This window comes from Sylvia atricapilla, chromosome 13, assembly GCF_009819655.1.
Source record: "Sylvia atricapilla isolate bSylAtr1 chromosome 13, bSylAtr1.pri, whole genome shotgun sequence".
Classification (NCBI taxonomy): domain Eukaryota; kingdom Metazoa; phylum Chordata; class Aves; order Passeriformes; family Sylviidae; genus Sylvia; species Sylvia atricapilla.
Window position 1 is genome coordinate 19,425,020 of NC_089152.1, and position 27,776 is coordinate 19,452,795.

General features: G+C 40.8%; 2 protein-coding genes across 3 annotated transcripts in view; one reads left to right on the forward strand and one right to left on the reverse strand.

Moving 5' to 3' along the window:
• The first annotated feature begins 4,844 nt into the window (after positions 1-4,844).
• On the forward strand, positions 4,845-26,694 carry TSPAN3 (tetraspanin 3). The gene is made up of 7 exons (XM_066328750.1): positions 4,845-4,995; positions 15,771-15,962; positions 16,988-17,062; positions 20,642-20,743; positions 21,070-21,222; positions 21,498-21,581; positions 25,765-26,694. The coding sequence occupies exons 1-7, from the start codon at positions 4,933-4,935 to the stop codon at positions 25,855-25,857; spliced, it is 762 nt and encodes a 253-aa protein (XP_066184847.1). The 5' UTR covers positions 4,845-4,932; the 3' UTR covers positions 25,858-26,694.
• RCN2 (reticulocalbin 2) overlaps positions 9,143-27,776 on the reverse strand; it is a 91,773-nt gene continuing 73,139 nt past the window's right edge. For both annotated transcript variants that reach the window (XM_066328749.1, XM_066328748.1), the window contains exon 8: positions 9,143-9,153. The gene's annotated coding sequence lies outside the window, so the exon portion shown is untranslated. The remainder of the gene's footprint in view (positions 9,154-27,776) is intronic.

Genomic DNA, 27,776 nt, shown 5'->3' on the forward strand with positions numbered 1-27,776 from the left:
ACCACACCTATTTCTTAACAAAAACAATGCAAATGCACCTCTGGGGAAACTGCCAATGCCAGTGACATGTTTTGAAATAGAACTTCTCATTTCTTGTTTTTTGAACTATTACATCAGTCTTTTGGATCTATATGCAGAATTGTTTTAGAGTTTGTCTAATATCAGACTTTTAGCTCCAAACTGTTTTTCTGTGTTGTTTCTCAAATCTGAAAGGTCACCTTCCAGCATGCCAACCCTTATCATGACACAGTGACTGCTATCAAATATAAATACAGAAATAAATATAGAATACATTAGAGCACACAAATATATTTTATCTTTTATTTGAACAAGGATATATTATCATATCAGTTCATGAAAATTGTATTTAAATGGAGTGTATATAAGTCTTTACTATTATAAATTGTATTTAATATAGGTTAAGTCAGATGATAAAGATATAAAGATAATGAACTAAGCTCAACCTATTTTTTCCCCTTCCTTAGCCATGAAGAGTACTCTTCATTCCTTTTACATCCCTTCAGTGGTAATAAAATGAACCTTGCTTCCAATATTTGATCATTACCAAGAAGTTCACAGTGGCCAAGCCTATCAAAAAGTGAAGAAACACAGAGTGACTCCTATGAGATTATCTACTCCCAGTGAAGAGCAATTAATGGATTGCAAATTCATGACAGGCATTCCTGGGAACACAAAATCAGGTGGGTGGGATCAAAGTGGTAAGAGATCTCTCCTGCTTCAGAGCACACGAAAGACTGGATTTCACCACTGATGCCCTCCCTACTTTACACTGAGTGTCCCACTTCCCCTCTCTATTCACTGGTCTGCAATACTCTGATATGGGTGCTCTCATTTTCTAACTGTACTTCCAAATGCTGAAAAGATTGACTGGGAAAATATTTGTCAGGTAATCAGTCATTTTTACTATGCATCCTTCAGTGTTCATGGACCTTTCCAGGCTATTACACACTTCAAAGAAGCTTATGATTACCTCCTCGGGAGCTGGAGAAAAAGCACGAGATTATTCTCTACTACCTAATTCATTCAAATGTACTTAACTCATTTTTATAACATTTGCTAAACTGTTTGTCCCAAAAGCAAGAACACACTTTTACTTTTGCAATGCATGCCTGCAAATGAAAATGACTTCTGCTGTGGAATTGTCTACAGGCCTTGCTAGATGAGTGATTTATGACAGTCCAGACCAAACTGCACCAATGCAAAGTGCACTGTGTCCACAGAATTTAACTCGTGGTGTTCAAAAAATCTGAGAGTTGAACTGGGCATCATTAAACTGAAGGTCAAACTACATCATTATTGAATTTGCTTGCGCATTTGTTTCTGCTCCTCTGAGTCTGCAAAACAGCTTCTGCAGCCACTTGCCTTAACCAGGCACGCAGCCAAGCTGCCCACTGTGTGCCACAGTGCACCGAGAGGCAGAGACTGAGTCCTGGTGAGGTCACAGACGTGCCTCTTGCTGGCACACATTCTGCCCTTGAGACCTTTGGGCCACTCTTGCCCCATCCCAGCCTTTGACCCTCTCCCCCCCTCAGAAGTGGAGAAGATATCCTTGTGCAAGATGTAGGATATCCTTGTGTTCATTTCTGGTACATCTCTGAAAATATTGCTATGATGGCAGTCACAAACTGTGAAATGCCGAATAAACATTCTCTGAGGAATTTCAAAGAGGTTTAAACTGTATTAAAAACAAAAGCACATCTTGGCAGTCAAGCTACCTGTGCACATCAAGAAAGGTGGAGATCTAAGCAAAAAAGCTGTGCTGGAGACAGTTCAATCCAACTCAGTCAAGCCAGATACTGTAATTGCAGCCAGTGCTTGTTACAACCTGCTTTCCAGCAAGCCTGGCTGCCTGCTTTCCTGGGAATTGCCTCGCCTCAGCTCACTTCAGCAAGCCACCCATCCTTCTTTCTGCAAAGGCAGAGAGCTAGAATTCCCTGCCTACATTCCCATGTAAGGAGGAGGGGCAATTTCTGATGGCACCTTATTCAACCCGGTTTTCCCCCAAATGTCACTCGGCTGGTGTGCCACACTTGCCATGAGATCCCAGACAGAGTCTGCAGATTTAAGTCACAGCACAAAACTTTCGCACATGTTCTCCAAAGAACCAAGAGTATGTTCCTGCACAAGAACCTGCAAAGACCCCACCCTGGCACCCGCCATCAGCCACCTTTCTATGCATGGCAGCAGCAAGGCAGCACAGCAGAGGAGAATGCCAGGCACTGTTGTATTGATGTGTTTGTCAGGAGCCATGCTCAGAGGAACACTTGGCATTTATCTTTCAGGCAGTGTGAGTGCAGCCCACACAAACTCTGTGCCGACTCAAGGCACTGCAGTCTCCCCATTCCTCCTCTCTCCCCACGAGTCCCTGGTGTTCCTGAATGCAGAAACCTGCAGCCCCACCACAGGCACTTGGCTCCCTCCAGGCATGAAGTCCTGGCCCTTCCTTCAATGTTAAATACAAAAAAGAACCCCAAGAGTCTCTATTGAACACCAGTTCCTATGAATCTATAAAAATTTATGTGAGATCCATCTATCTATCTAATCTATCTTTCTCTACCTGTGAAGGCAGAGGAAATTAATACAGAAAATCAGATAAAACTGTTCATTTTGATGTTGAAATTGAATAACAGCATTGTACTAAAATCTTTCTGTGAGTTTTTAAATATCATTGATCCTTTCCCTATCAAATTCCTCTTTTAAAGGCTTTCTCTCTATTAACTTTTAATGGCTTTTTTGATAGTATCGCCTATATAGGCTTTTAAAAATACCATATGTCACTGAATTGTAGTATAACATAAACAGTACATTAAAAAGCAGAAATTACAAGACACAATCACACCCCAAAAAGCCATAAATTCAGTGCAAAACCTCATTAATTGTGCAACCAAGTTCAAGCCTATCTTCTGGGTATAGAAATTAATTTTTAGTGTCTGAAAATGGTCTGATAACACTTGAAAGATTGGGAAGTTTCATCCATGAGCATATAAGGACTTGAAATGAAAGCTGAAAACCCACTTAGTGTCTCCATGGTATCCAGAACTGGGTCTGGATATAACTTCCCAAACTGTAGCAAGAAAAAGAACTAACTTCACTACCATGGAAACAGAACAGTGGAATATAACTGATTGTTACTTGCCTTTGCAAGACCAGTTGCTGAAATGTTCAGGCCTTCAATAACATGGGTAGTTTTGTTTCCACCTGAAACATCAATCTGCTGGGAAAGGACCAAGAAGAAGCTCACCAAACAAGGGAGAGCAGCCCAGGAATGACAGGCATTTCTAGGAAGAGCAGGGGATTAGAGAGGAGAAAGAGGGTTAAGAGGAAGATCGAGAAGGAAGATATCCTGGTGCAGGTAAGATATTAATATTGAAGAATTAAGGACTTCAGTTAAAGTAGATATTGCGGACATAGGCTTCCCTTTACATTTTGAAGAATAAAGGACTTTAGTTAAACTAGATATTGCTGACGTAGACTTCCCTTTACTAACTAGACAGTGTTGAGGTAAACTTCCCTTTTTTTTAACATAAGCCGGATTTAAGGAACTGATAAATCAGGAGGCCTGTCAATCAATAGCCTCCAAGAACACAATGTGATCATAAATCAGATAGTCTTGAGAAAACAGGATCCAGGTGTCACCAACACTAAAAGGTTAAAAAGGCAAAGCGAGGAAAACCATCTTACTTCATCATTTTGAGACCCCACCCTCTAAAAAGGACCACCGACCCATTTCAAAGAACAAACTACGCATGCTTAATTGCTTTTTGGCTAATTACCATATGAAGCAGGGAATGGGATGGACCAGAGTTATGAATATGCATTTGTGGTTTGGGTATTCAACACTTTTGTACATAAAACGACCCTGTGATGATCTGTAAATTGCGGTGTGTATTTGGGAGCTATCCCGCACGCTGCCCGGTGTTGTAATAAACATCCACTTTCTAACTTCAAACTGTTAGAGAGTCTTTGTCCGTCAGAGTTGGATATTGGTATTAGATCAATATCCATTTTTTTTTTTAACAAATCACAGGAAGAAAGAGGGCAGTAAGGGTTTGGTTGAATTAGCGAGACAGGAAAAAAAAAAAAAAAAAAAAAAAAAAAAAAAAAAAAAAAACCACCCTTACAATGAAAGGTTAGATCCTGGCTGTGCTAAAATAAACTTTATGTATAAACTGGACAGCAAAACCTGGATTGGCGTTACCTCTTCTAGAAACCAGGCACGTCTTTAATTTCTTAACTTACTTTTCTTTTGTTCCTGGCTGGAAAACGCCGCCCTCTTTGGACGTGTCCAAAACACCCAGGAATTACCACCGCCCGCATTTTCCTCACAGTTTGCGAGGTTCTGCAGCATGAGCCCCAGTCTTTTACTCCAGTGGGAGCATTCCTCCTGCACAGCAGACGAGGTTTAGGTTATAAAACGCTGATGTTCCCCTCACGAAGACCCGCTCTCCCCGCCCTTGGCCGAGCCCTCAGCGCCCCGCGGCCACAGCCCCGCCGAAAACCCACCCTCAGGCGGCAACAGGCCGCGGGTTTATTACGCCTCCCGAGGGTGTCACTGGCTTTATGGTGCAGTTTTTTTATGGGAGGATGCGAACGCTCAGAATTCTTTAGGACCTGTTTTAAGGCTGTAAGGCAGTCGGGAAATCACCGCCGCAGGGGCTGAAGAAAGGGCAGAGGCTGTGTTTGTTATACCCTGAGGCTGCAGGACAGCAGCGGCCCCGTCCCCGCCATGAGGCGCCCTGAAGGCGGCGGAGGCGCGAGGCCTGCGGGGGGCGGGGCCGCTTTAAGGGGAGCGGTTCGCCATCTTAGGCGCCTCCGCCCCCTGCGCCACGTGACGCGGGCGGCCGCCATCTTAGAGCGGCCGGGCGGGCGGTCACGTGCGGCGGCGCTGAGGGGCGCGGGGCCGGCGGCGCCATGGGGCAGTGCGGCATCACCTCCTCCAAGACCGTCCTCGTCTTCCTCAACCTCATCTTCTGGGTGAGTCCGCTCCCGCCGCGCTAGGGATGGCGGCCCCGACCGTCCAGGACGGAGCCTGGCCCCGGGAGCGCTGCGGGCCTCGCTCAGGAGCCGGGAGCGCCTCCCCGCACGGCTTCAGTCCGTATTTAAACTGCTGATGTTTAACGGGCCTTGTGAGCCCCTTGGCGAGCTGCGGGGTCAGTGCTGGGCGCAGTCCCTTCCTCGCAGTCCTTCCCCCGAGCTCCAGGGCGGGGGGATTGAACCTGGCATTGAAGGTTTAACGAGCGTTAGGGATCTCGGGGTAGAGGCTCGTGTGTAAGTGAATACAGCTTCTCTGTCGTACGTTATTGAGCTGCTCAGGTCTCTGGCAGTTTGATTTCTGTGGGCAGGGTAAGTTTTGTAGCGCTGCTGTGGCCGTCTCGGGTTTGGCCGTCCGCTGCGGGACATCCCAAACGCTGAGCGGTGAGTAAAAGCGGTTTTCTTCCTGGGAACACCACATCGGGACATACGTCTTTATACATTTATGTCTCGTGTATTCCGCTAGCCGCGGTAGCGTGGTAGTATTTGTGCATCGCTGAAACCTCCCACAGCTACAGTGACAGTAAGACAAAAGCTTTACAGAAGGGGGACAGGAGATTGCTGTAAATGACTTCTTTCAGGATGGACATACAGGCTCTGGCTTGGCTTTGTGTTCACTGTAAAAACTGGCTTGTCAGAACAGCGTAACTCTTAAATCAAAAAAAGAAGAGTGTAGATTTTAAAGAATTCCCGTTGCGCGTTTAGGTACTGCTCTAGTAGTCCCATCTCCAGGAACAGAATGTCTGTCGTCCCAACTGTTCAGGGATTTCATCTTTGGAAAAGTGAGAGTGGGTAACAATGCAACTTTTATGTTGGAACATAAAAGTGTAGCTATATATAGTAGTTTCATTTACTATTGAAAGTTATATAAAATCTTGCTTGCGTTACAGGATTTCTGTTCTTGTCTGAATTTTTACAAAGGAGTGCTCTTTAAGGGTGTTTGGAAATGAATCATGGCCAGGGAAAATGAGTATTTGTGCATTCTTACTGGGATTTGCCTATATAGCTGTTTTGGGAGAGGAGCAGTGCAGGTGAGGCATACTTGGCCTCAGGTGGTGCAGATTAGAAGTTTGTAATTCCTGCTGAGGTGCAGAGGCTCCCTTCTTTCTCTTTAAAGTAAAAAGCAGTGACATGAATCTCTTATTGCAGCAGTAAGGTTGGAATCCGCTTTGTTGGGTGTGGCTTTTTGTTACATGCATAGTTGCAAGTGGCATTTTAAAAGCTCTGTACGGCCTCCTACGTCATACTTAAAAGTTTTTGACTGGACACAGTTTTTGTGAGTCGCCTTCCTGATGGCACCTTGAAGTAGATTTTCTGTAGCTGCTGATAGAAATGAGGCTCTGTTTGGAGTTAATGAGCACAAGTTCTGTTTCTCCCCCGCTGCAGAAGCTTAGTGATAGGTGATGTTCGTTGTCTGCTGCATTTTGTAATTTAATTGCATCTCCGAATTGGCAGTTACTCATCTCATACAGTGGTGGGGTCAAAGTTATTTTGTGTAATGCTGGACTTCGTGCTTTGCAATTTTTGATTACTTTTGAGACAAACTTGGCTTGATTTAAAATGGGCAGGTTGTATTTTGATGAGATGTACTTCATGCCAAATTAAAATGTCATCAATCTTGTGTTCTGTAAACCACCTCCAGCCTATGAAGTCGGCTTGTGCTGATGGCTTTTTGGCAGATAAGTGACTGGTCAGGTAAGTGACTGGGTTGCTTGTGTTGGAACAACCTTGCACCTCATCAGCTACGTGCAGAATGATGCAGGCTTTCTGAAAGTGAGAGTTACAGAAAATAGTGGTTTTCCTTTTTCACAAGCTAGAGTCAGTAGCTCATTTGTTGACTGAGCTGATTATGTTAACATTTGGTGCTCATCTAGTTGGCAGTATAAGTGCTTCTGTGCTGTTAGAGAAATCTTTAGCTTGTTATCCTTGTGTAGTTCCAATATTGATAATTAGATCATTTGGATTTCCTGAGACTTGACAATAGACAAATGCCTATAATTGGTCAAGTAACTGTGAAATCTCCTTTAATTGCTTTTGTAAACTTACTCTCCCTCTTTAGGGTTTCATACACCACTCCTCTGTGTTATCACTGTCTTCATGGTCACGTGTAGGAATAGCAAGTTGTGACTCCACAGTGGATTATAAATTCCCCCCTTGTCCTGTGGGTCTCTAATTTGTGGGAGGATGTGAATGTTCAGAGACTTCATATCTGTCTCATGACTAAGATATTCAGAAAATTATCAGTGCTGTAAATAGGAGAGATATGCTTGTTATACTTTGGTTCTAACTTCTATAAATTTCTTTCAAGCCTGGAAGAAGCAGATCAGACCTTACTGACAGGTGACAGCCACTTACCATCCACAGCTGCTGATTTCAATTCTACAAGTTCATCTCATTTTGAAGAGTTGTGTGCTAATTGTTAAATTTTAGTTACCACCATAAAACATCATTTATTGTCTTGTGAAAACTTCTTTCTGCTGTGCAAAATTCTTACCTTAGCTGTACTTTCCTACATGTTGGTAATACTGCAGGATTTTTATTTTTTAAAGAAAATAGGCCATGGAAGCTGTCTAAAAGCAGGGCAGGTACTAGTTTATCATGTGGAAAGCTGAATGGACATTACTCACCTCTCTGCATTTTTGGTGCTGTATTTTGACAGTTCAGCTGAGTTACATTTGTGAGGGGTGTTGAGCATTGAGTGCCTCTTCTGTAGGTACCTATATTGCCTTTAAAATACAGTTCTGTAAGCAAACAATACCATGACTGGTAGTCATGAAGAGTAGCAGAATGTAAATCCTGTGTGGAACATGAGCTTGAGTTTTGGATAATTTGTCAAAGAGTGCTGAAGGTCGAAAATACTTCATCAAGAAATGGATTGATATGAAGTATCAGTTAAAACTTGCCCTCCTTAGACCAGGGAATACTGATCTAATTAATATGTTTCTTAGTGTCTCATTGCTAGGAGTTAATTTTTGAGTAGATATGATAAATGACAAAGGAAAACCAGTTCTTCAGTTGACCTTTATGTTATATTTGCACAAGATTTACTTGGTCAGCTGGTATCATTTTTTAGGGGATGCTCAGTCCTTTAAGAGTATCAGATAGGAAGTAATGGTGATTTGAAAGACAGTACAGCTTAGAAATAAAGTAATGTAACTTCTGGTACATATATCTTCATAATCAGCAAGATGTTTTTTGCTACATTGATGAAATGTTGATAATGACTAGTTGAAAAAAAATTGAGAATAGCATGTTCTTCAGGAAACCTCCTAAATTTACAGTCTGCATAATTTTGAAAGAGGAAGAAATATATTTACCTGCAACAGACAAAGACTGCTGTCAAATGTGTTTGTGTGCCCTTAATTTAAGGCTTCATGGTGTGACTTGCATAACTCAGTTGAAACTGGTTTGATGATAGATGAAGACGAAAATGCTAAGGAAATGTTTTCAGTCTTAGTTTAGTTCCTAGGAGAGAATGATAAAATATTCAGAGTTCCATGTGGCCTTGCTTCAGAAAAGGGAATCTGTCTAATGTGCTTTGACAGCCTGCTCTGCTAAAATAGTTCTAGATATCCTGTGCTTGCTAAGATTTTTATGTTTCACCTCTGTCTTCCTCTTTGAGAAAAAGAATGAACTCTGCTTCTACAATACTTTCAACTCAGTAGTTGCAAACTATTTAGGTTGTTCTTGCAGTATTTAGCTGGCTTGAAATCATTACTTTGACAGTTCATTTGACTAAAGCTGTTATGAAACATTCTTGGTATGATGGTTTAGAGAAATCTCAAGTCTCTACTTCTGTAAAGCACAAATACTTTGTACAAATCTGTCCTCCCTCCGCAGCTTGAGTGTGCCTGCCACAGTGCAGTGACCAGAGTATGGGAAGTGGAGGATTTTCTTAGAGGAGCTAGAGCAGTCAGTGTGTATATAACTTGTTGGGGGGTTCCTGGTAGGAAAAAAACAACAAACAAAATGAAATAGTGGGAAAATTCATTCAAACTTAGTAGTAGAAAGGAGGATTAGAGCTCACTTTCTCTTACACATAGCAATAAGCCTAGTAATTTCTCTAGGTGAAATTTATTGTGAGCTTGAGCATAGTTACTGCTGTGGACTTTAAAGCAAACTTCTCGAGTTCTTTGGTGATCAAAGGGTCTAACTGATGGATGATCCCAAAGGTAACTTTGCAGGGATTACTTGACCAAAGTCCTTTTTTCCTGGAAGACAGTTGGTTCTAGATGTAAAAATGGAATGTTTTCTACTTCTGTAGTGTGAAGCAAGTGTATCCTTCAGGATTGGCAATGGTTTGGAATCCTGTGCATTAAAAAATTAGTTCTTTTAATTAAAAAATTAGGATTAAAAGCACTCAAGTGTTGTGCCCTTTGAGTGATACTTCTTAAAATACTTGAATATTAATTTTCAGACAGCAAACATGCCTAGGTCCTGAATTTTAGTAATAAATATTTTGATTTGCTTTTAAGCAACGTATTAGTGTCATTTGTGTTTCTTTACAGGATGAGTTTCAGGTCTTTGCCTGGGATTTTTCAGGATTTTTGGCATCTGCTCTTGAGCTTAAAAGACCTAATACCTAACAAAACCAAGTTGCAAAGCTAAATGTGATACTTTTGAATAGTACAAGAAATTGTGATACCACTTCACCGTGGTGAACTTTGAAGCACAGAGTGATCATCATTGTTCTGGTGCAGAGCAAGGAGTCTGGGAGCAGTAGAGCACCAGCTCAAGTTACAGCCCTGGTGAGGGCTAAATCGGAGTAAAAGAATGGCTGTATTGTTAACTTGGCTTCTAAAGAGGCTGAAGACTGCAGATGCACTACATCTTGCAATTAGTGGCACTTCAAATATGTAATGCCAAATGCAAAAGCAGCCTAGCTGAGCCTTTTGCTTTAGCCTGAAAAGCCTGTGAGTTGGAGGTGTTCAGGCACAGAATTGAGCGTGGCTGGTACAGACAGAGCAGTCTGGCTTGCCTGAATTTTACAGGGTTTGCTTGTTTTCTAAGCCTTTAAGATAGTTTTAACTGTGCTATGGAGCTGAATGGAATTGCTGTCTTTCTTCCAAAAGATTTTTTAAGACAGTTACAGCTCAATGTTCAGGTTAGATTATCACTGATGAGAGCAAAGAGAGGAGTGTCAGAAAACCAGTATCATTGGGTTCTAAGCTGGCTCTGCATCGATTTCAGGAAGCAAAGAAAATATCAAGTATGGGTGTGGGTTTGTTTGGGAGGGGAGTGGAGAGAGAGAGATACACAGCAGGGAAGTGTTGAAAAGACTGTAAGAGAAATTAACTCCAAAGAGATCCTGTTGGGCCTTTGAGGTAAAGGAAATAAATTTTGAAGGACAGAAAGCTAAAAGGAAGACTTAGAAGTTTTTCTCATTGCCTTCGTTTTATGACAGTAATCAGGCTGTGAGTACTCTAGTGTTGGAAAGGACCAAAAATGTCAGAAGTACCCTAGAAGTCAAATAATGGAGAAACGTAGAAAAGCCACTTGTTCAGGTACTGTTCTAAGAAGCCCAATAATTTGGAGGCAGACTCCAATACCAGTGTTCCTGCTTGTGGGTAGGAAATGTTCAGGAGTTGGTATGCACAGACAGAAGTAACTGTAGACTCTCATAAATCTGTCCTGGAGTAGACCTGTGTTTTGTTTTTTAAAAAACGTGTTAGAAAGGCAGTGAGAACAAAAATTATACTCACATTTAATGTGAGGAAAGTAATGGACATGTTGGGAAGATGGTACTAGGACAGGATCCAGACAGGAAAGCTGAGGCTTTCTTAGTGTAAAAGGCTTTTTTCTTACTTTTTCCTTAGGATTTTGGGGGGGAGGGAGCGGTTGGGTTTTTTTTTGTTTGTTTGCTTTTGTTTTGTTGGGTTTTGTGGGGTTTTTGTTTGTTTGTGGGTTTTTTTTGGTTTTTTGTTTGGGTTTTTTTTTAGATGATGTAGATCGTCTGTCAGAATATGTCATGGGTGTAGTTAAAAACTCACGCTTGAAAGATAGCTCCATAGGAGAGTGAGTAATTGGTTTAGAGTGGTGTCTGTGTTGCTATCAACGTTTACCAATCAGCAGTGGCAAAGTTGGCAGCAGTAGGAATTTATAAGTAGGTGTCTTTACCAAAAATGTGAAATACTCCTCTTGCCTGAGTATCAGGTGAGTTTTCTCCTAAGATACAGTCCTTCACTGCTACCTTCATTTTCTTGTTCAGAGAGTATGTGTTTTTCTTAAAACAGTGAATAGAACACAGATTCTAAAAGGACTATTCTTTGGCCAAGCTAATTGAAACAGTACCACAGAAGAAATTCAGATTTTCTGCTGGATGTTCTGTTGGGGTCCCAAAGTGAAGCAAATTCCATAGCGAGGTGAAGAGCAAAAGTATGAACATACAAGTGTTGACCAGATCTCTTTGGCAGTAACATTATCAGGGTAGTGTAAGGAAGCGTTGGCTTGTAAAAGAAGCCACAGTGTCCATGGTTGATAAATAAATGATCAACGGAACAAGTTTAAATATCTTACACTCATCTTGGGTGGCCACAATTTTGGCTTTCAAGCTGCTGCAGTTTGTGAGCATTACTGAAAACATGAAAACTGTTCTTGGTGTGTGTTTGCAGCCTCGTTGGAAAACAAACAAGCAAGCTAAATCCCTGAAAGTGTTTCAAGGTGCAGCTAGACAGTGTACAGCCTTGTACACCTCAGGGCTTGTGAGAGGTGAAAGCTGACTTTGTGAAACAGCCACGAGCTTAAGAGGCTGTGTTACAGCAGCCCAAAGACTATTCAAAGAACCTGGATTTTTAACTGAGCTTTCCTAGAACGTGTTGAGTGATACCATTGTGTCATTGGATCTTCCAGTTTTCCCTCCAATTCTTTGCATAATTGTTAGGCTTTTAATAACTGCATAGACGCTCCAGCCAAAGCAGTAAAATCAATCTTATTGTGAACTCTGAGAGGTCCTTGTGTCTTAGAAATTTTCCTTCTGATGAAAAGGATGTTGAATTCCTCAAGTCTTTTGCAATGAGCTGTCTTCATTGACTGTACTGTGATACCAGTGTTTTTAAAGGTTAATTCATCCTAAAATAAGAGTGTGCTGCTTCAGGTCCAGAACTATGAGTTAGATGTAGACAACTGTAAAAGAATGTGAATGCTGAATAACCAGTCATGTCCCAGAACAGGCATGTGACCTGGCACAGGTTCAGGAAATGCTGCCACCTCTATTCAGAGCATTGAGCAGATTAAGTTGGAGAATTCTTCCTTCAAGCCCTGTTTATCAAAGACTTGTTTGAACTGTGTGCAGTTCATATATTTGGCTTCCATTTAATGATAGGAAATACATGATTGTAAACACAGCAGCTTTGTATTCAATTGTCTTTGACTTGAGTGAGTTTGGACTTTGCAGGTTTTCTGTTTACTCTGCAAGGTGGTAAACAGTGAGATGTGGATTATGAATTTTTTTTAAGTTATCCTTGTATCTGTATGGACTTTGGGTTCCTTAGACAATTCCTATTTTGAGATAGATGGTTTAAGCACAGGATACTATTTTGGGTGGTTTTGGTGGGTGGTTTGGTTTTGGGCAGGGGAGAGTCAGTTGGTTTGGTTTGTTGGGTGGTTTTTCTCCAAAAAGCGCATGTATTCAACTTTGTATTTGGTTTGCAGCAGGTAATAAACGTGCATTTAACTGGTGCAGCCCTGGTCAAGATAGACTGCACACTTTGTATGGGTAAAACTGCACACTTTGTATGTGTAAACTGTCTTGCTTGTTGCAGTGTTGATATGTTATTTGTGTCAGTGGATGGCCCTGTACTGTCTGCTGAGACCTCATGTTGGAGCTGCTGAGCTCCCAAGAGGCAGGGACCTCGGGCCAGTGCAGTCCCATTGACTGGACACCTCTGAGCAGCCAGCACAGGAACTGTACTTTTCTTTCTGGTTTCACCCAAAGTGACTCCTCTTACACACTCCTAAGACTATTCAGTGATGCAAGGCAGAAGGTAGCAAGAGAAAAATCATCAAAAGATGGGCAAAAAGGATTGTTTCAAAAGCCCTTTTCTCATCTCGGCTAAAACCCTTTGGAGACCTTCCCTTGCCTGGTTTAGAGCGGGCTGAAATAAACACTGTGTCCCGTGGTTGTGCTGTGAAGGGAGACGGGAGGGCATCTCAAACTTGTTTAAGTGTAAACTAACTGGGTAGTGTTGCTGTTTTCATTGGTCTGTGATAGACCAAGTCCTGTACTTGTTCAGAAACAGTGTTCAGCTGTGGTACACAGGGAAGGAGTTTTAATCTTTGTGGCTGTTAAAGCTGTGCAAGCTCCAGCAGGTACCTCTGCCCTCGGGACCTTCCTCCCCTGCAGATCAGTTGTTGAAGAGGTAGCAGCAGTAACTCTGAAGACTATGGTCACTTCATCACAGAGGCAGTGTCTGTTTCAGAAACACCAGTTCCTCGGCATTGTTCAGAAGCGAAACCCAGTGCTGTCATGGATGAATAGTCGTTCTTGTGCTATGTGTTGAAGGGCTTTAACGAAGTTTTGAAACCAGGCAGCTTTTAACCTGTCTAAAGGCTACAAAAGCCATGTTTCTTAAAATGCATGTACTTCTTGAAGTAGGGAAGGAAAGATGACACCTGTAGACAGATTGGAAATTTTTTTAAGGCTAAACTCCTTTTACTTCAAATACACTCTTCAAATGTTTGTGCTTATGCAGTTTATGATCCAGATTTTTCTTAAACAAGGAGGGATCCGATTCAATTACAACAAAAGGGCGACAAAGGAGTTCACAAATGGTTCTCATTTCAGCTTTGTGGTATATATTCTGTGACTGATGCCAACCACAGCTGTGGGTTTTCATTTGCCACCTTGTAGCATACCATATTTCTAACAAGCATTTTAGTTCTTAGAAATAGGAGATTACATCACTGGCCTGCCATTCACAGGCTTCATTGCTAGGCAACAGTTAATGTAATTCCATTGTTCAGTGACACTACTTTGAATCTTTGCTTTGTGTACAGAAAGTCAGTGTCTGCATTTTGCCGTGTTGTACCTAATATGGCAGGGTTTGTACAGATGGATTAGCATTTCAACATCTTCTGTGCAAGGGGATGATTTTGCAGTAGCTTGTTCATTCTTGTCTGGAAAAGAAATCTTGGTCTTTGTTACTGAATTTTCAGTTTTCCCTCCCCTTATATGGACATAGCACCTTTTATTGGATGAATGTGAGCCTCCTAGATGCCTTAAGATTCCTGCAGAGTACACAGTTACCTTTGCTGCAGAAAGAGAGGTGGAGAGGTCAAATGTATTGCTCAAATCCATGCAGAAGATAATACTTTTGAGCTGGCTCTTGGTATATTTTTCTTTGACTTAGTGTCTCTTTAGCAAAGTGCTTCAGGGAATATTCCATACATAAAGTCATATTCTGGTAGTGGTTGTGCACTGTTGTTTTACGGAAAAGAGTTGCATTAATGTTGCAGTACATCTAGTATGTAGTGGCAAACAGGACTGAAATTCTGGATACCTTTTGTCTTGTGGCTTGTCTTGTTCTGTGCCACACTGAACAGGCTTCCCAGGGAGGACTTCCAAGACTTGGACAAAGCCTTGAGCAACCTGGTCTGAATTCACTGTTGACCCTGCTTTGCACAGGCAGCTGGGCTAAATGGTGTTCCAGACTGAATTATTGATTGAGTCTGTGGCTGTGCACTAGCAGGATCCAGCCTTGCAGTGTTACAGCTACAGCTGTGTGTGTCTGCCCTCCTCTTCGCAGTGCAGGGAGGGGCTGCTTGTAATGCCAGTGAGTGGGAGCATTGGCTGGAAGCAGCCTGCAGTCTTCTCCCTCAGATTGGAGCTGCAGTGTGTCACATTCCAGTTGAGTGAGCTCTTGTGTCCAGGGTATGGATTGGTTTGTAATAGGGACACTACCCTTTATGGCAAGGTGAAATTCCCCAGGTCATTGCTTAGCCATTGCATCTTCTGAGTGCATTGTTTAAGCTTGCCCTTGTATTGGGACATTGGGAAAGCTTGTCATGAAACATTCAGATTATATTGTCCACATTGCAAATTGATATTTCGTTCTGCAGCAAATGTGAGGACAGTTAGGAAAGACATTTGTAAAGCACAAATTGATAAAGCCCTGTATTTAAAAATAAGTGTGTGTTAGTTGGCTCCTCAAGCAACAGTTGCCTCTCACTAGCTCTGGTTGGCTTAAAGATAATGAAGGTATTGATGTGTTGGGATCATTGTAATTGTAAGGGAGACAAGGTCATAGCAGATGGATGGAGGAGCTTTGTCTTACTGTTTAAATCCATCTAGTTGCAGATTCATCCTACAGGGCTTATTTTGCAGTGACTTCAAGTTGACGTTTTGTTTGTTGAAAAAGGACCATTTCATACAACAGTCCTTATGAGACTATCAAGTTTGCAGTGGTACATTTCTGTAGGTAGTTGGTTCTGCCTTTTAATAGTTCGTGGCTTGTATTTGTTTCTGCTTTCTGGTGGGATTCAGATGTTTCCAGTGCTGTGAACACTTCAGAAATGCTATTGTTTCCAGCAGTTCATCTTTCCCTAGCAGAGGTTCAAGTTTACAATGTGTACATCTATTGTATTCTAACAGTAGGTTGTGGATAGTAACTGGCAAAACTTGAGGAACACTACTTTATGGTGTTTGATAAAACAATTGTTACCTTGCTGAGGGAAGGGCTTGGTGTTCCAGGGAACTTACCATGTTTTTGTGCCTGTTGTAGGCAGCAGCAGGCATCCTGTGCTACGTGGGGGCCTATGTGTTCATCACATACGATGACTATGATCACTTCTTCGAAGATGTGTATACACTAATCCCAGCTGTTATCATCATAGCCGTGGGCACGCTGCTGTTCATCATTGGCCTCATCGGCTGCTGCGCCACCATTCGGGAGAGTCGCTGTGGCCTGGCCACGGTAAGTGCCACCCCCTGCACAGTCTTGGCCTGGCCTAGATTTCCCTGCCTTCTCTCTTAATAAACTCCTAAAACATTACTTAAACTTTTTCTTTATGGCCTGAAAAGTTCTCTGCTTAATTTTGTTAGGAACATCTTGTTTCAAATTTTCTGTTCTGAATAAAGGTGTTAAACAGTTCTAGCAGCAGAAGGCATCTCAGTTTTACCTTTTTTAGAACTGTGATAATCTCATTAAAAATGTAAAACCATATGATTAAGTCAGAACAGTTTTTTAAATCTCACTTTAATCTGTCGTGGTTTAAAAGCTGAATTGAAGGAAGAGAAAAGTGATTCAGAAGCCTTCTTGCTTTAAGTGTCTTGCATCAGGGTTTACTGAGGGTTGTCATAATGCCTGATGACTTTCTCTTACTGGGGCACTTGGTTTACAATATTTTATGCCCTGTGTTTCCAAGTATTTGAATTGTAATTTTTGCTTGAAAGCTAGTTAGGGAAGAAGAGAGGCTGGTATCTAAACTGTTCCCACAGGGGGGTTAGGGATTCTTTTGTTGAATGCTGTGTAGACTTCTTTAATACTACTCTTTAATATAACAAGAGACATGTATAGCTTACTGTCTTTTCCAGTTGTTACAGAGCTTAACCTGAAAAAACATTCCCTTAGTCCATCTACCACTCTAAGTAGCTGCCTGGGTAGCCTCTTTGATGAATCATTCCTATTTACCTAACAAAGAAGATTGAAAGAAACACTTGATTAAAGACCTGCAGTCTGGTGTTTTCAGTACTAATGGCAGCTGGACTTGCCTGACTGGACAGCTTATTGCTTGGTGAAGCTGTGAACACAAGTTTCAAGTTTCTTGAACATTCAAGTTTCTTGAATGAATTCTGGGCTCATTTGGTCAATTTAAGTGCCTACATTACATTATCTGTTAAATCAAAATCTTGCCTCAAAATAAATAGAAAAATCTACATGGAGACTTTTATTAGGCAAACAAAACTATTTGTACAAACACTCTTAATTTTATTTTCCAGTTTGTGATCATCTTGCTCTTGGTTTTTATCACTGAAGTTGTGGTTGTGGTTCTTGGATACATTTACAGAGCAAAGGTAAGAACTTCTGTTTCAGTAAATATTTTGTTGTGAACTCTGACCATAATACAGAAATGTATTCTTTACTGTGTTTGGTTCTGTTGGACTGTTAATGGGTATTTTTTAAGGGAATAAAATCAAATGTCTGAGTGGATTAATTTGTGATATCAGTATTTTAAAATTCAGAACATCAATGCAGAGAGCTATCTTGTAGGCAAAAAATTACCTGGAACATATCCTTAACAGTTAAACAGGAGAAGGGAGTCACAGTAATTGGTACTTTCATATTTTCCAGATGGTCTTCTAATTTATTTATGCTTTGACTTTGTGAATGATTGAGGCTACACAATGTTTGAACATAGGGCATATTTTTTTATATGCAATAACTTAAATGTTGTCATGTGTTTCAGTGTGCAAACTAACACTGCATAATAATAAAACAAAATAGATCAAGTGTGTTCCTGTATACTTTCTAGCTTTACACAGGCTGTTGACAGGGATTATGGCTAAAAAAACTTAAAACTATTTGCACTGTTTGTTTAATGGAATTAAGAAACAGGACCAGAAAAATGAAATTAGATGTGATTCTGCCAGCATATGTCAGAAATACACTGCATGGTATTAGAGATGCCACAATGCAGCTTGAAGAAACATCTAACTTGCACAGTTTACTGGCTGTTGATATGCCTATATCTAAATTCTGGAAAAAAAAGTAGACCAGAGAAGGCATTTTAGCAGTGACATGGAGTATGCTTGCAGTGTAGGACACTCAGGGATATCTTACCAGCAAGCTGAACTACAGTACCATTTATCTATCTTTAGACTTTTGTGTCCTGCGAACAGCAAAGTCTCACTGGTTCAGAATTCTCTCCTCCTTGCTTTCTCCTGCTATCCTGGAACAAATAGAAGACAGCTTAGAAGTAGAAGTGATGTTTTTGCCTGGGTCCCAGGGAAGGCTGCTTTGAGTAAAGAGCTGACCACAGGACCTTGAAGTGTTTGTGTTGTAGACTTGGTGCACAATGCTTACCCACTTCAGCAGAAGTGCTTTACTGGCCATGTTTGAGCTCAGAATGCTTTTCTCATGCCTTGCATTTGATTTCTGCTATCTTGGCAGTGAACTGAGATGGTCATTGGGCATTCTGAAGTTTGTAGCAGAAGTAGACCTTAGAAGCCACTGAGGAAAGCACCACAATTCCCAGGGAGTAGGAAGTGGGTTCTTAAATGTTGACCTGAACGGTTTCCTTCTGTTTCAGTTCTTGCAGAGGTGTTCTTTAATATGTGCAGAATTGCCATGGATCTGGTCTGGCCTAAGCAGTAGTTATCTTACTGTCTTCCTTGCTCCCATTTTGAATGGACTTGCTCTTTTTTCAGTGAGCAGTATTCACAGCAGACACAGGCAGATTCATACACCTTCCTTGCTCAGCTGTGTGTTCCTGTTGCCTCTCTTTTTTTTTATTTGCTGCCATTCAGTTTCCACTGCAGTAGGTAATTCAGGGCCAGAGCTTGGGAGAAGAGGGAAGATGGTCTAGTTTTGGTGGCAGTGTGATCTTATGTTAAGCTGTTTGTGGAAGTCAGTAGTTGAAAACTGAACCTTAAAACTTTGGAAGGACAGACAGGTTTTGTTAGCAAAAATGGCAATTTTCTAGTACCCTGCAGTATCTAGCATCTTAAACTATTGTTCCAAGTGCAACAGAAATAAATAGAAATAAATCTATTACCAGTGAGCTGAGAGGGGAAGTCTGCTTAGCCTTCTGATTGTTTTTGCCAGGATAAATAAGTCAGCTTTGTGGTTTGTTAATTTTGGTCTGTTGTTTCTGACATGGTGTGTGTACATCTGTGGGAGCCTTGGTTTGGCTTTTTTAAAGGCACCTGAATTGTGTTAGAAGTACTTTGTGTTCACTGTACAAGCTTCCAAACAGAAGGAAAGATTGAGGTCATAGCAGTTGTTGGTACCAAGTAACACGGAGCATAATGCCTCAAGAAAGTGGCACTGTGCTCTCTTAAGATACCATTACTGATCTTAGAATCACTTAATTTTCCAGCATGCCTCTGTAAACCTGTGTGCTGATGCAGTTAGGACTGTTGCAGGCGTGTGGAACATGCCCAGGCCGTGCTGAGATGGACTGAGCTGCTGCAGAGCCTTCCAAGCATTGGTCCTCAGCACTGAAAGTCAGGCTTATGGAAGTGCCAGGATGGATTAAACAGGCTTGGTTGGTTGAGGACCTGCTGGCTTTCTTCCTCTGGTTGGAGGGGCTCACACTCTTCATTTTTCATTAAACCTGCCTGTTAACTAGAACTAGTGATTTCTCTTTGGATCTTAGGAAATTTGCATGGTTTTCAGGAATAATGTTGCCATGATTGAACCACAAGCCAAATGATGCACAAACAAGCGCTGAAATAAATTGTTATAAAATGTATATGGCAAATTGAACAGCTGTTTTGTTATGAGTTGGAGTTGTAAATCAAATTAGTTAAATCATCAAAAAATTGATTTTTAAACTGGTCTGAAATGAGTTGCCTGTGCAGGCTAAATTTACTTTTATGTATACCTATCTTGAAATAGGCAGCATTATTGAGGACGGGGTGGTGGTGGAACTCGGCTTATGCTATTGCTGAGAAAATTCTTCCATTAAAGTATTTAAAGGAATGATGTGTTGACAAGACCTTCCTACTGTAGCTTGCAAATCTGAAGGATATGCATGCTTAGTGCTTAGTCCTAAAATTACCTTCCTTGCAAATAATTCCTGTCGAATGTGATAGAAAAAAAATCTAATCAGAGCTAATCTTAAAATTGCACATGTTTATCTACACTGAACTGTGTATTATTTAGGTAATATTTTACAGTAAAATATAGTACTTAAAACGTTCTAGTAAGATTTCCTCCAAACTGTGCATCATGGAATACTTTTGAGGGGCAAGTGATGGTTCTTGAGTGGCATCCATTTCTAACATATGTACTTGACTGCATCTTGACTGATTTGCAGTAGTTCTAGGACCTGTTGCAGTAAATATTGCTGTACACAATGCCCTCGGTGTTCCTTAGTCAGGCCTGGGAGACTGGGGCTCAGCAGAGAGCTTGGTCACTGTAGGGTCAGCCAAAAGGCATCTTTTGAATTTATTTACCTGGGCTTCAACCAGCAGAGTACGTGGTATGGCTTGGTACCTTCTGATTTGAATATCCTCATAGTCCCAAGGGGAATGAATTAGCCCAGGTGGTTTGAAATCGTTTTGGTTTGGAAAGTTGGCGTAGAAAGGTGAGTGCATGCTCTTAGTGAGAGTCCTTAACTTCATGAAATGTCTGCCACAGTGTCACAGAGGAAACATGTTCCTTTTTTGAGAGACAGTGCAAAACTACTTTGCCTGAAATCTGGAAGGTAGCTGCCTGGATTTTCCTTCTCCCTTAGCTGCAAGCTGGCAACATCATTGCAAAAGTCAGGTTTGAACTTTCGGAAGCTGTACCACTGAATTATGTGAGTTCAGATGAGGGGGAGTTACCTTGGTTTCCTGAAATGCTGTAGCTGGAAGCAAAATAATGTTACCTAACCTGTGCTACTTTTGCTGGTGAGCTAATGCAGATGCTTTCCTTCCCCTTCCTAGGTGGAGGATGAAGTTGATCACAGCATTCAGAAAGTATACAACCGATACAATGGGACAAATCCTGATGCAGCCAGTCGTGCTATTGACTATGTGCAGAGGCAGGTGAGATGGCAAGATGTGCTGATTTTCCACTCCTTTCTGTCCTTTAAAACACAGATGCTGCTGCTCTGCTGCTTGTGTAGATGGCCTTCCTTCATTCTGACAAATCTAGGAAATTGCTGAATGGACAATAAATAGCTGAACTTGGTTAAAATTAATATTAGGATGTTGCTGATGGGGAGATACGTTTTTATATAATTTGCTATCTGTCAGTCTGTGCTTGTATTCAAATATGTAGTACTTAAGTGTTTTTCTGCAGTGGAACATAATATACTTCTGTTCTTGGTATTGCACTTAGAACTGAATTCTTCACCTGTCTGATTTTCCAGCTGCACTGCTGTGGGATCCATAACTATTCAGACTGGGAGAATACTATCTGGTTCAAACAAACTAAAAACAACAGTGTGCCCCTCAGCTGTTGCAAAGCAGCCCTCAGCAATTGCACTGGCAGTTTGACCCGCCCCATGGACCTTTACTCGGAGGTAAGGCAGCCACAGCATGAGCTGGCACAGCCACATGCTTTTGCCTGCAATGCCTTTTCTTTCAATCAAATCTTGGGTGTATTTGCTTTAACAGAAAGTAGACGTGGTTTCTTGCAAGGGGGGGGGAATTCTCTCCTCTTTCCATCTGTGAGTAATTTTCATCTAATTACTTACCTAATTACATTATCTTTCTGCCCTATGTGATGCTTTTGGGGTTTTCTGGTTTGTCTAAATATGGTTGCCAGATTGATGCATAAGAAGCCTACTTGTTTCAGGGGTGTGAGGCTCTGGTTGTAAAGAAGCTTCAGGAGATCATGATGTATGTCATCTGGGCAGCACTAGCATTTGCTGCTATTCAGGTAAGAGAATGTTCTTTGTTACCTTCTTTCAGATTAGATCTAAACTGCAGTACAGATGGTTACAGATATGCACATACAGATATTACACTTTAACACAGAACTTCCCACTGCTGTGTGGCTGTATATTCTGTTGGAGCTAAACAGTCAGTGTTATATGCAGTAATCCATTCTGATGTAAATTATTTTGTGAAAACTTAATTATCTATGTATTAAGTATCATAAATGTCCTCTGATGGCATTTAACACTTGAAGAGTTTGCATAGTGTTTAATTTCCAGCTTCTAAACAGCTCATTCTTCATGCTGTTTTAGAGGTACAGCACTTAACTATGCTTCATGGTGTACAAATGTCAGGACCACCCAGGAGGTACACCAAGGTTTTTGACAGTGTGCTCTGTTCATGTACAACTAGTCCTGAAAAGGTCTAGTTGTCTGGTTTCTAGGACACCCTGGTCCTGAAAAGATAACTGAGGAAATAAACTAATGTGTATATTAGTATTTATTAAATTTTAAGGAAGAAATAAAAGACTAGCACTATCTCACAGACATATTTGTAAAATTGAAATGTTGAGTGCTCATCAGCTGGCAGACTTAGTACATTAATGACGTTATTTTCAGACTGTGCCTATGCTCTGGTCTCTGAGTAATGTAGTACATGTGCTGAATCCCAGGAGACCTGAAAACTAATTTCAAAGTTACTTTAGTGTTCTTTAATAGCATTTGAAGTAAAAAGCATACCTGTCAAGTCTGGAAATTCAAGCACTTTTGTTTTCAAAAGCAGCTTTCAGCCAGATAGTAAGTTTGAAGGTAAAGAATCTTTTGCAAAGTCTTATGAAAATAGGGTTCCCTTTATATTTCAATGCTGTAAGGAAGTACTCATAGTGCTATATACAGTCATGTTGAACTATTCAGACCCAGACTACGTTAGCTATGGAACTTCAGGTTTGGTGGGATCTGTGTTCATTCTCCTGAAGGGAAGGTATAGTTCTAATCGTCTTTCTTAAAACTTCAGTTGTTAAAGCAGTACTTGCTTGAGCAATGAAATGTATTCATGTACTGAAAATTAATGTCTTTACCACAACCATAGTTACTGTGACAATGTTTTTTTTATGTCAGGAAAAAAGTGTATCTTATGAAACTGACTGAGGTGAATCCCAAGAGGAGGCATTATTCTTAGTTTTGGAGTTTGCTGGTTGATGAACAGGTCTCCCCAAAGTGCAGCATGGTTATAATCCTTTCTGGCCCTTGCCCAGAGTTTCTGACACAAGCTTGCAATGGCAGTGTGGCTGCTTGCACCCTTCTGTTCAAGCTCTTCTATTATTTATCTCCTGAAATTTTGAGACATCAGTTCAGACATCTTTGTCTTGGCCACACAGAATTCAAGTATGTACTTGGCCCAGTTCTCAGCAGAATGGTCTGTGGGCTGACTGAAAGGGAGATAGAATGCAAACTTCAGCACATGGCTATAACTTGGGTCATACCCTGGAAACTTAGAGAAATAATTGTTTTTCTCACCATGTGGTGCATTTTGCTGCCTTCCCTGTGCTGGCTGCACAGTTCCCTCTGAACAGATTATTTTGTTATGCAATGAGGCTGTTCAAAGTTCATTACCTCTAATAGCCTATAGTCAACAAATTTAACCTTCAGTAATTGCTTTGAAATTAAAAGACTAAGAGTATATTTGCAAGGCTTGAAATACATGAACAACTCAGTCTTTTCTGTAAAGAAGTAATTTTTGATATGTTCATGTTTCAGTTACCATGGGGATCTTCCTGTGTGCAGTAATTCCCTGGTCCCAGCCACAGTGACAGCACAGAATCCTTATTAGATAGGGAGCAAAGGCACAGCTTTTGTGGTTGGTGATCATTTACAAAGGGCATATGTATATACAGCCAGTGAATTTTTGTACAAAATTGGTCTGGGGAAAGATTGAATGTAGTTATCGGTAGCAGGCAAGTTAAAACTAAAATTAATTTAAAAAAACTAAACAAACCTCCTTAACATAGGAGATGTCTAAGTTTTCCTGAAAGCTGTTAAAGAGGAGGATGCATGGATCATTCCTCAACACAGATGCCTAAAATAACTGTTCACAATATTAAATGGCAACCCAAGAGAAACAGACTCAAATCCCTTAAAATGTTTAGAGGTGCTAGCATATTTTTTAATGACATAATAAATAATGTCTGTAGAGAACATTGAGGTATGTGAGTCATTTTTGTGTTTATAATGAATTCTAGGAATATGCTCAGAGACCTCCTAAAGGACAAAAATGGTTTAAAATAGTAACTCAGAAGTTAATTGCATGAAGTTTTGTTATAGTACCTGAATTTTTGAGATTTCACACAACTCTGTATAAATTAAATGTCTCGAGGGAGCCACTGAACAGGGTTGTCTTTGTGCAAATAACTGTAGATGTTCTGGATCTACTTTTATTCATTTGATGTACATGGCTAGAGTGAATTCTAGCAAAAGACTAAAGGAGGTGTTGCTCTGCATCACACCTTTCATTTTGTTTTGGCTTTGAACAGCAGAGAAGGTTTTGTACTTGCAGACTGTGAGCCTTCTTGAGAGTTCTCTAGCCACTAGCAACTACCATAAACTGTCCATTTTACAAGTCTGACCGAAGTGGGTTTAATGGTAGATGCTCCCTCCTCACTTAGAAGGACTGTGTCCATGACCAGTCATGCTCTCATGTAACTTGTTTCCTCATGCTCTGACATGAAGCTGGCACACTGATGTCCCTGCTTATTGCAGAAGGGCTTGACTGGATGGCCTTTAAAGGTCTGTCCCAACCCAAAGCACTCCATGATTCTATGATAGCATGTTTAGGAGTCAGTCTGTGAGCTGGAACAAGCTGAGTGCAGAAAAGTGCTGTTTTTAATGGCAGCTGAAGTGTCATACTACGTTACTCTCTGTATGCTTTTTTAACCCATGCTGTTTCTGCTACAGCTCCAAGGCAGATACTGTACCTCAGGCAAAGAAGAGTATTGATCTTTACAGCTTGTTCCTTTCCAGGAAACTAAAAGCTAGATATTTCATACTCGAATTTCATCATGTCTCTTCCTAATCACTGCTTATTTAGATTTAGAGTTTTTAAACATTGTTTTCAGTCTTTCAGCAGACTAGAGTACTATATTGTGTGTACCATCATTTAGTTTTAAAACATGTTACACATCTGATGTTTGCATCAGCCTGTATTTTAAATAAGTCAGTAACTCTCCTTTTGTCCCAGTAGTATTTTCACTGGGCTTTGCTGTATCAGAGAGGAAAGACCTATTTGATTGTCTGCTCACCCATTTCATTCTTATTTGCTTTCTGTCCGAGGGGGTCTTTTGTAGTGTATTTTTGGAGTGGGCTCTTTTTTAAGAAATCAGGTTACCTTCAGAGTGCTGCTTTATAATCCAGAGACAAGACAGGAGCCTCCTGAAGTATTTGCATCTGTGAATAAACTTCTGTGCATACAACCAAATCAATACAATCTCATACTTGACTAGAAGCTATTGCCAGTTACTGTAGACCACAGAACACAACACCTGCTGTTTTTCAGCAGGTACAGTCTTCTACCTTCAGTAAACATGCAAATTGTTTAAAATATCATGCCCTGTATCCCTGATTATTTATATGGTTTAAGTCTTGTAAGTGGACACAGGGCGATCATACCCTAAATCCTGGCCAGCATGCCAGCACAGTTGTGGTACTGTGAATTTTCACATGTCTAAAAGTGAACTATTTGCCTTAGATTTAAGCTTTCTAATGTGACATGTTCACAGAGAAAGTTTCATGAAGTCTCTTTCAAAAGCCCATTCTCATCATAACAGTTAGGCTAAAGCATTTGAATTGCAGTTGGATTTTCCATACCAGATGCAGTATCTAAAAATCTGTACCTTTCATTAGAAAAACATCAGGAGTTTCTTCCACCTGAGTCTGAATTATTGAGGCAGAATACAAGTGGCTGACCAAATAGAAGTTTTGTTTTACATGTCCAGGATAATATTGTAAAGAAAATGAGATGGAAGTTTGTGGCCCTTGCAGTTTCTAGCAGGAGCCAGGGCTCCTTCGTGCGCTGTCATTTGTTGCCATTTATGTTAATTCCAGTCTTGAAGCATGCTGGCAGTCTGTGCTGAGATTGAGTCTCTTGAAGTACCTTCCTTGTACTCAAGCTTGTTCTCTTTTTTTTCTCCCTAGCTTCTGGGCATGTTGTGTGCCTGTATAGTTCTATGTAGGAGGAGTCGAGATCCTGCCTACGAGCTTCTCATTGCTGGCGGAACCTATGCCTAGAGGAGAACTCCAACATGCAGTTCAATCTCCCCCCACTTCTGTGGAAGGTGAATGGGCCAGGTTTACTTCCATAGCTTTCTTGCCCCAAGCACACCTTTCAGACATGAGGGCAGCCGCACTGTGCACTGGTGATGGGCAAAACAACAGCTTTACACAAACCCATATAATTACCTGTGACTTTCACTGTTTTAGCCAGCTATTCATGTATCTAAATGTTTTAGTCTGCTAGTAAACTTTCTAATTTCAGAACCATTTGCGAGTTTTAAGTGTAATTTGATTGATATGAAAGTCAAAGGATGTGTGCCTACCTTGGTAGATTACCTCTAAGCATTAACTGGCTGATTCTTGCATATAGAGAGAGGATGTCTTAAACCTTCACTACGTGGAACTTTTCTGGCCAAAGTTGTTCAAAAGAAGCCAGCTGTATTTAATTTGAGAAGAAAAAAATGTTTTAATCTTGCCCCTCACCAGTGTCACTTTTAAAAAAGAGAAAAAAAAAAACCTACCTAAGTCCAGTACACTGGACTCAAAAAACCCTAACTAATTTTAGGATTATGTGACTGCAGTTTTGACTTCAGAGATCCAGTCTTTCGAACATTAGTGGTTTAAAATACAAGCTGGCTTTTCAGGAGTATAATGTATGCACTACTGTTCTATAATGAAATATTTCATTTTTCTATGAAGAGCATTTTACGTGTTGAGTGAACTGTTAGACTGTAGACCTTCAGTTGGTTTGGAAAAAATGTAGCCGTGTAGAGTAGCAAAGTAGTATGTGAAAGTGATCTGAACTGTAAATAGTAAACCTGATGAAATAAATCTCTATATCCTCCCTATAAACATGTCTTGTTTTCTGTTTAACATTGTAGTGTATTTGGTCCAGTGGAGTCTGGGTGTGCTGGACAAACTGTGTGAAAACAACAGTTTTGGGTGGCTTCACTTCAATAGATCTGTATGTATGGTTTACTGGAAACCTGGTTGTAGTGTATTTGTGCTTTTTATTTGAAACAATAGCAGCAAAACACAGAACAACAGACTTGGCTGAACTTGATGGGAACTTAACATCTTTTGCATATGATTAGGGAATAATCAGTTGCCTCTAAACACTGGGCAATGAATAGCTTTACTGTGCCTGCTGTATGTTAATTATGTTTTCATGTGTCTTGCATTATTCAAATACTTAGTCACTGCCCGATTTTCAAGTGTCTTCAGGTTCCTCCTGCCTTACAGAAGCCAGGAATGTTCAGAATTTTTACCAGTTGCTTATGTACAGTTAAACTCGCATCCAGATAATCTCAACTAAAGAAACATCACTCAGACAAAGAAAATTCTAACGTGTACACATTGTTGAAGCCAGCGTGGCTTCTTGGGGGTTTTTTCTCGATTCTATTAACTTCTGAGGGTGGGTCATAAATGATGCTCCTTTGGGACTTAGATTTTCATCCTTACTGCAGCATGTGGCTCAATCCAGAGGTCTCCTGACTGTGGTATCCGATTTCCCAGATGTGGCAGCAAGCTTGACTGAATTTGATTGTCTTCGTATTGTATTGCATATTGTAAATATGGAACTAATAAGATTGAGATGATCCCGGCTTGTGGAGGTCCGTGTAGAGAAGTTTTAAGACAGACTTGTGTTGCATGAAACAAGGCGAAGGATGCTTCAAAAGGTGCTCAGCTCTTAGCAGCTACAAGGCAGAAAGAAACTCCACAGTCATGAGGCTGCACATACCCCTTTGAAATGAGGATAGGTTGGGGGAAATACCAGTGCATGTGCTTTGTCAGTCTTGCTGGAAGACATTGTGCATTTGAAGGACAGATGACTTGACAGTGCTTGCATGTAAATGAAGGCAGTCTCTATTTCCTCTTTAAAAGGCAGACTATTTGTGCTGGAATGTGAAAACTACTCAATATTTTACAACTTT

Bases quoted from the DNA above. Each gene is read 5' to 3' on its own strand.
- TSPAN3 (XM_066328750.1), top strand. From the start codon at position 4,933: ATGGGGCAGTGCGGCATCACCTCCTCCAAGACCGTCCTCGTCTTCCTC. The intron at 17,063-20,641 runs GTAAGAACTTCT...TCCCCTTCCTAG, and splicing joins GATACATTTACAGAGCAAAG to GTGGAGGATGAAGTTGATCA. The intron at 20,744-21,069 runs GTGAGATGGCAA...CTGATTTTCCAG, and splicing joins TTGACTATGTGCAGAGGCAG to CTGCACTGCTGTGGGATCCA.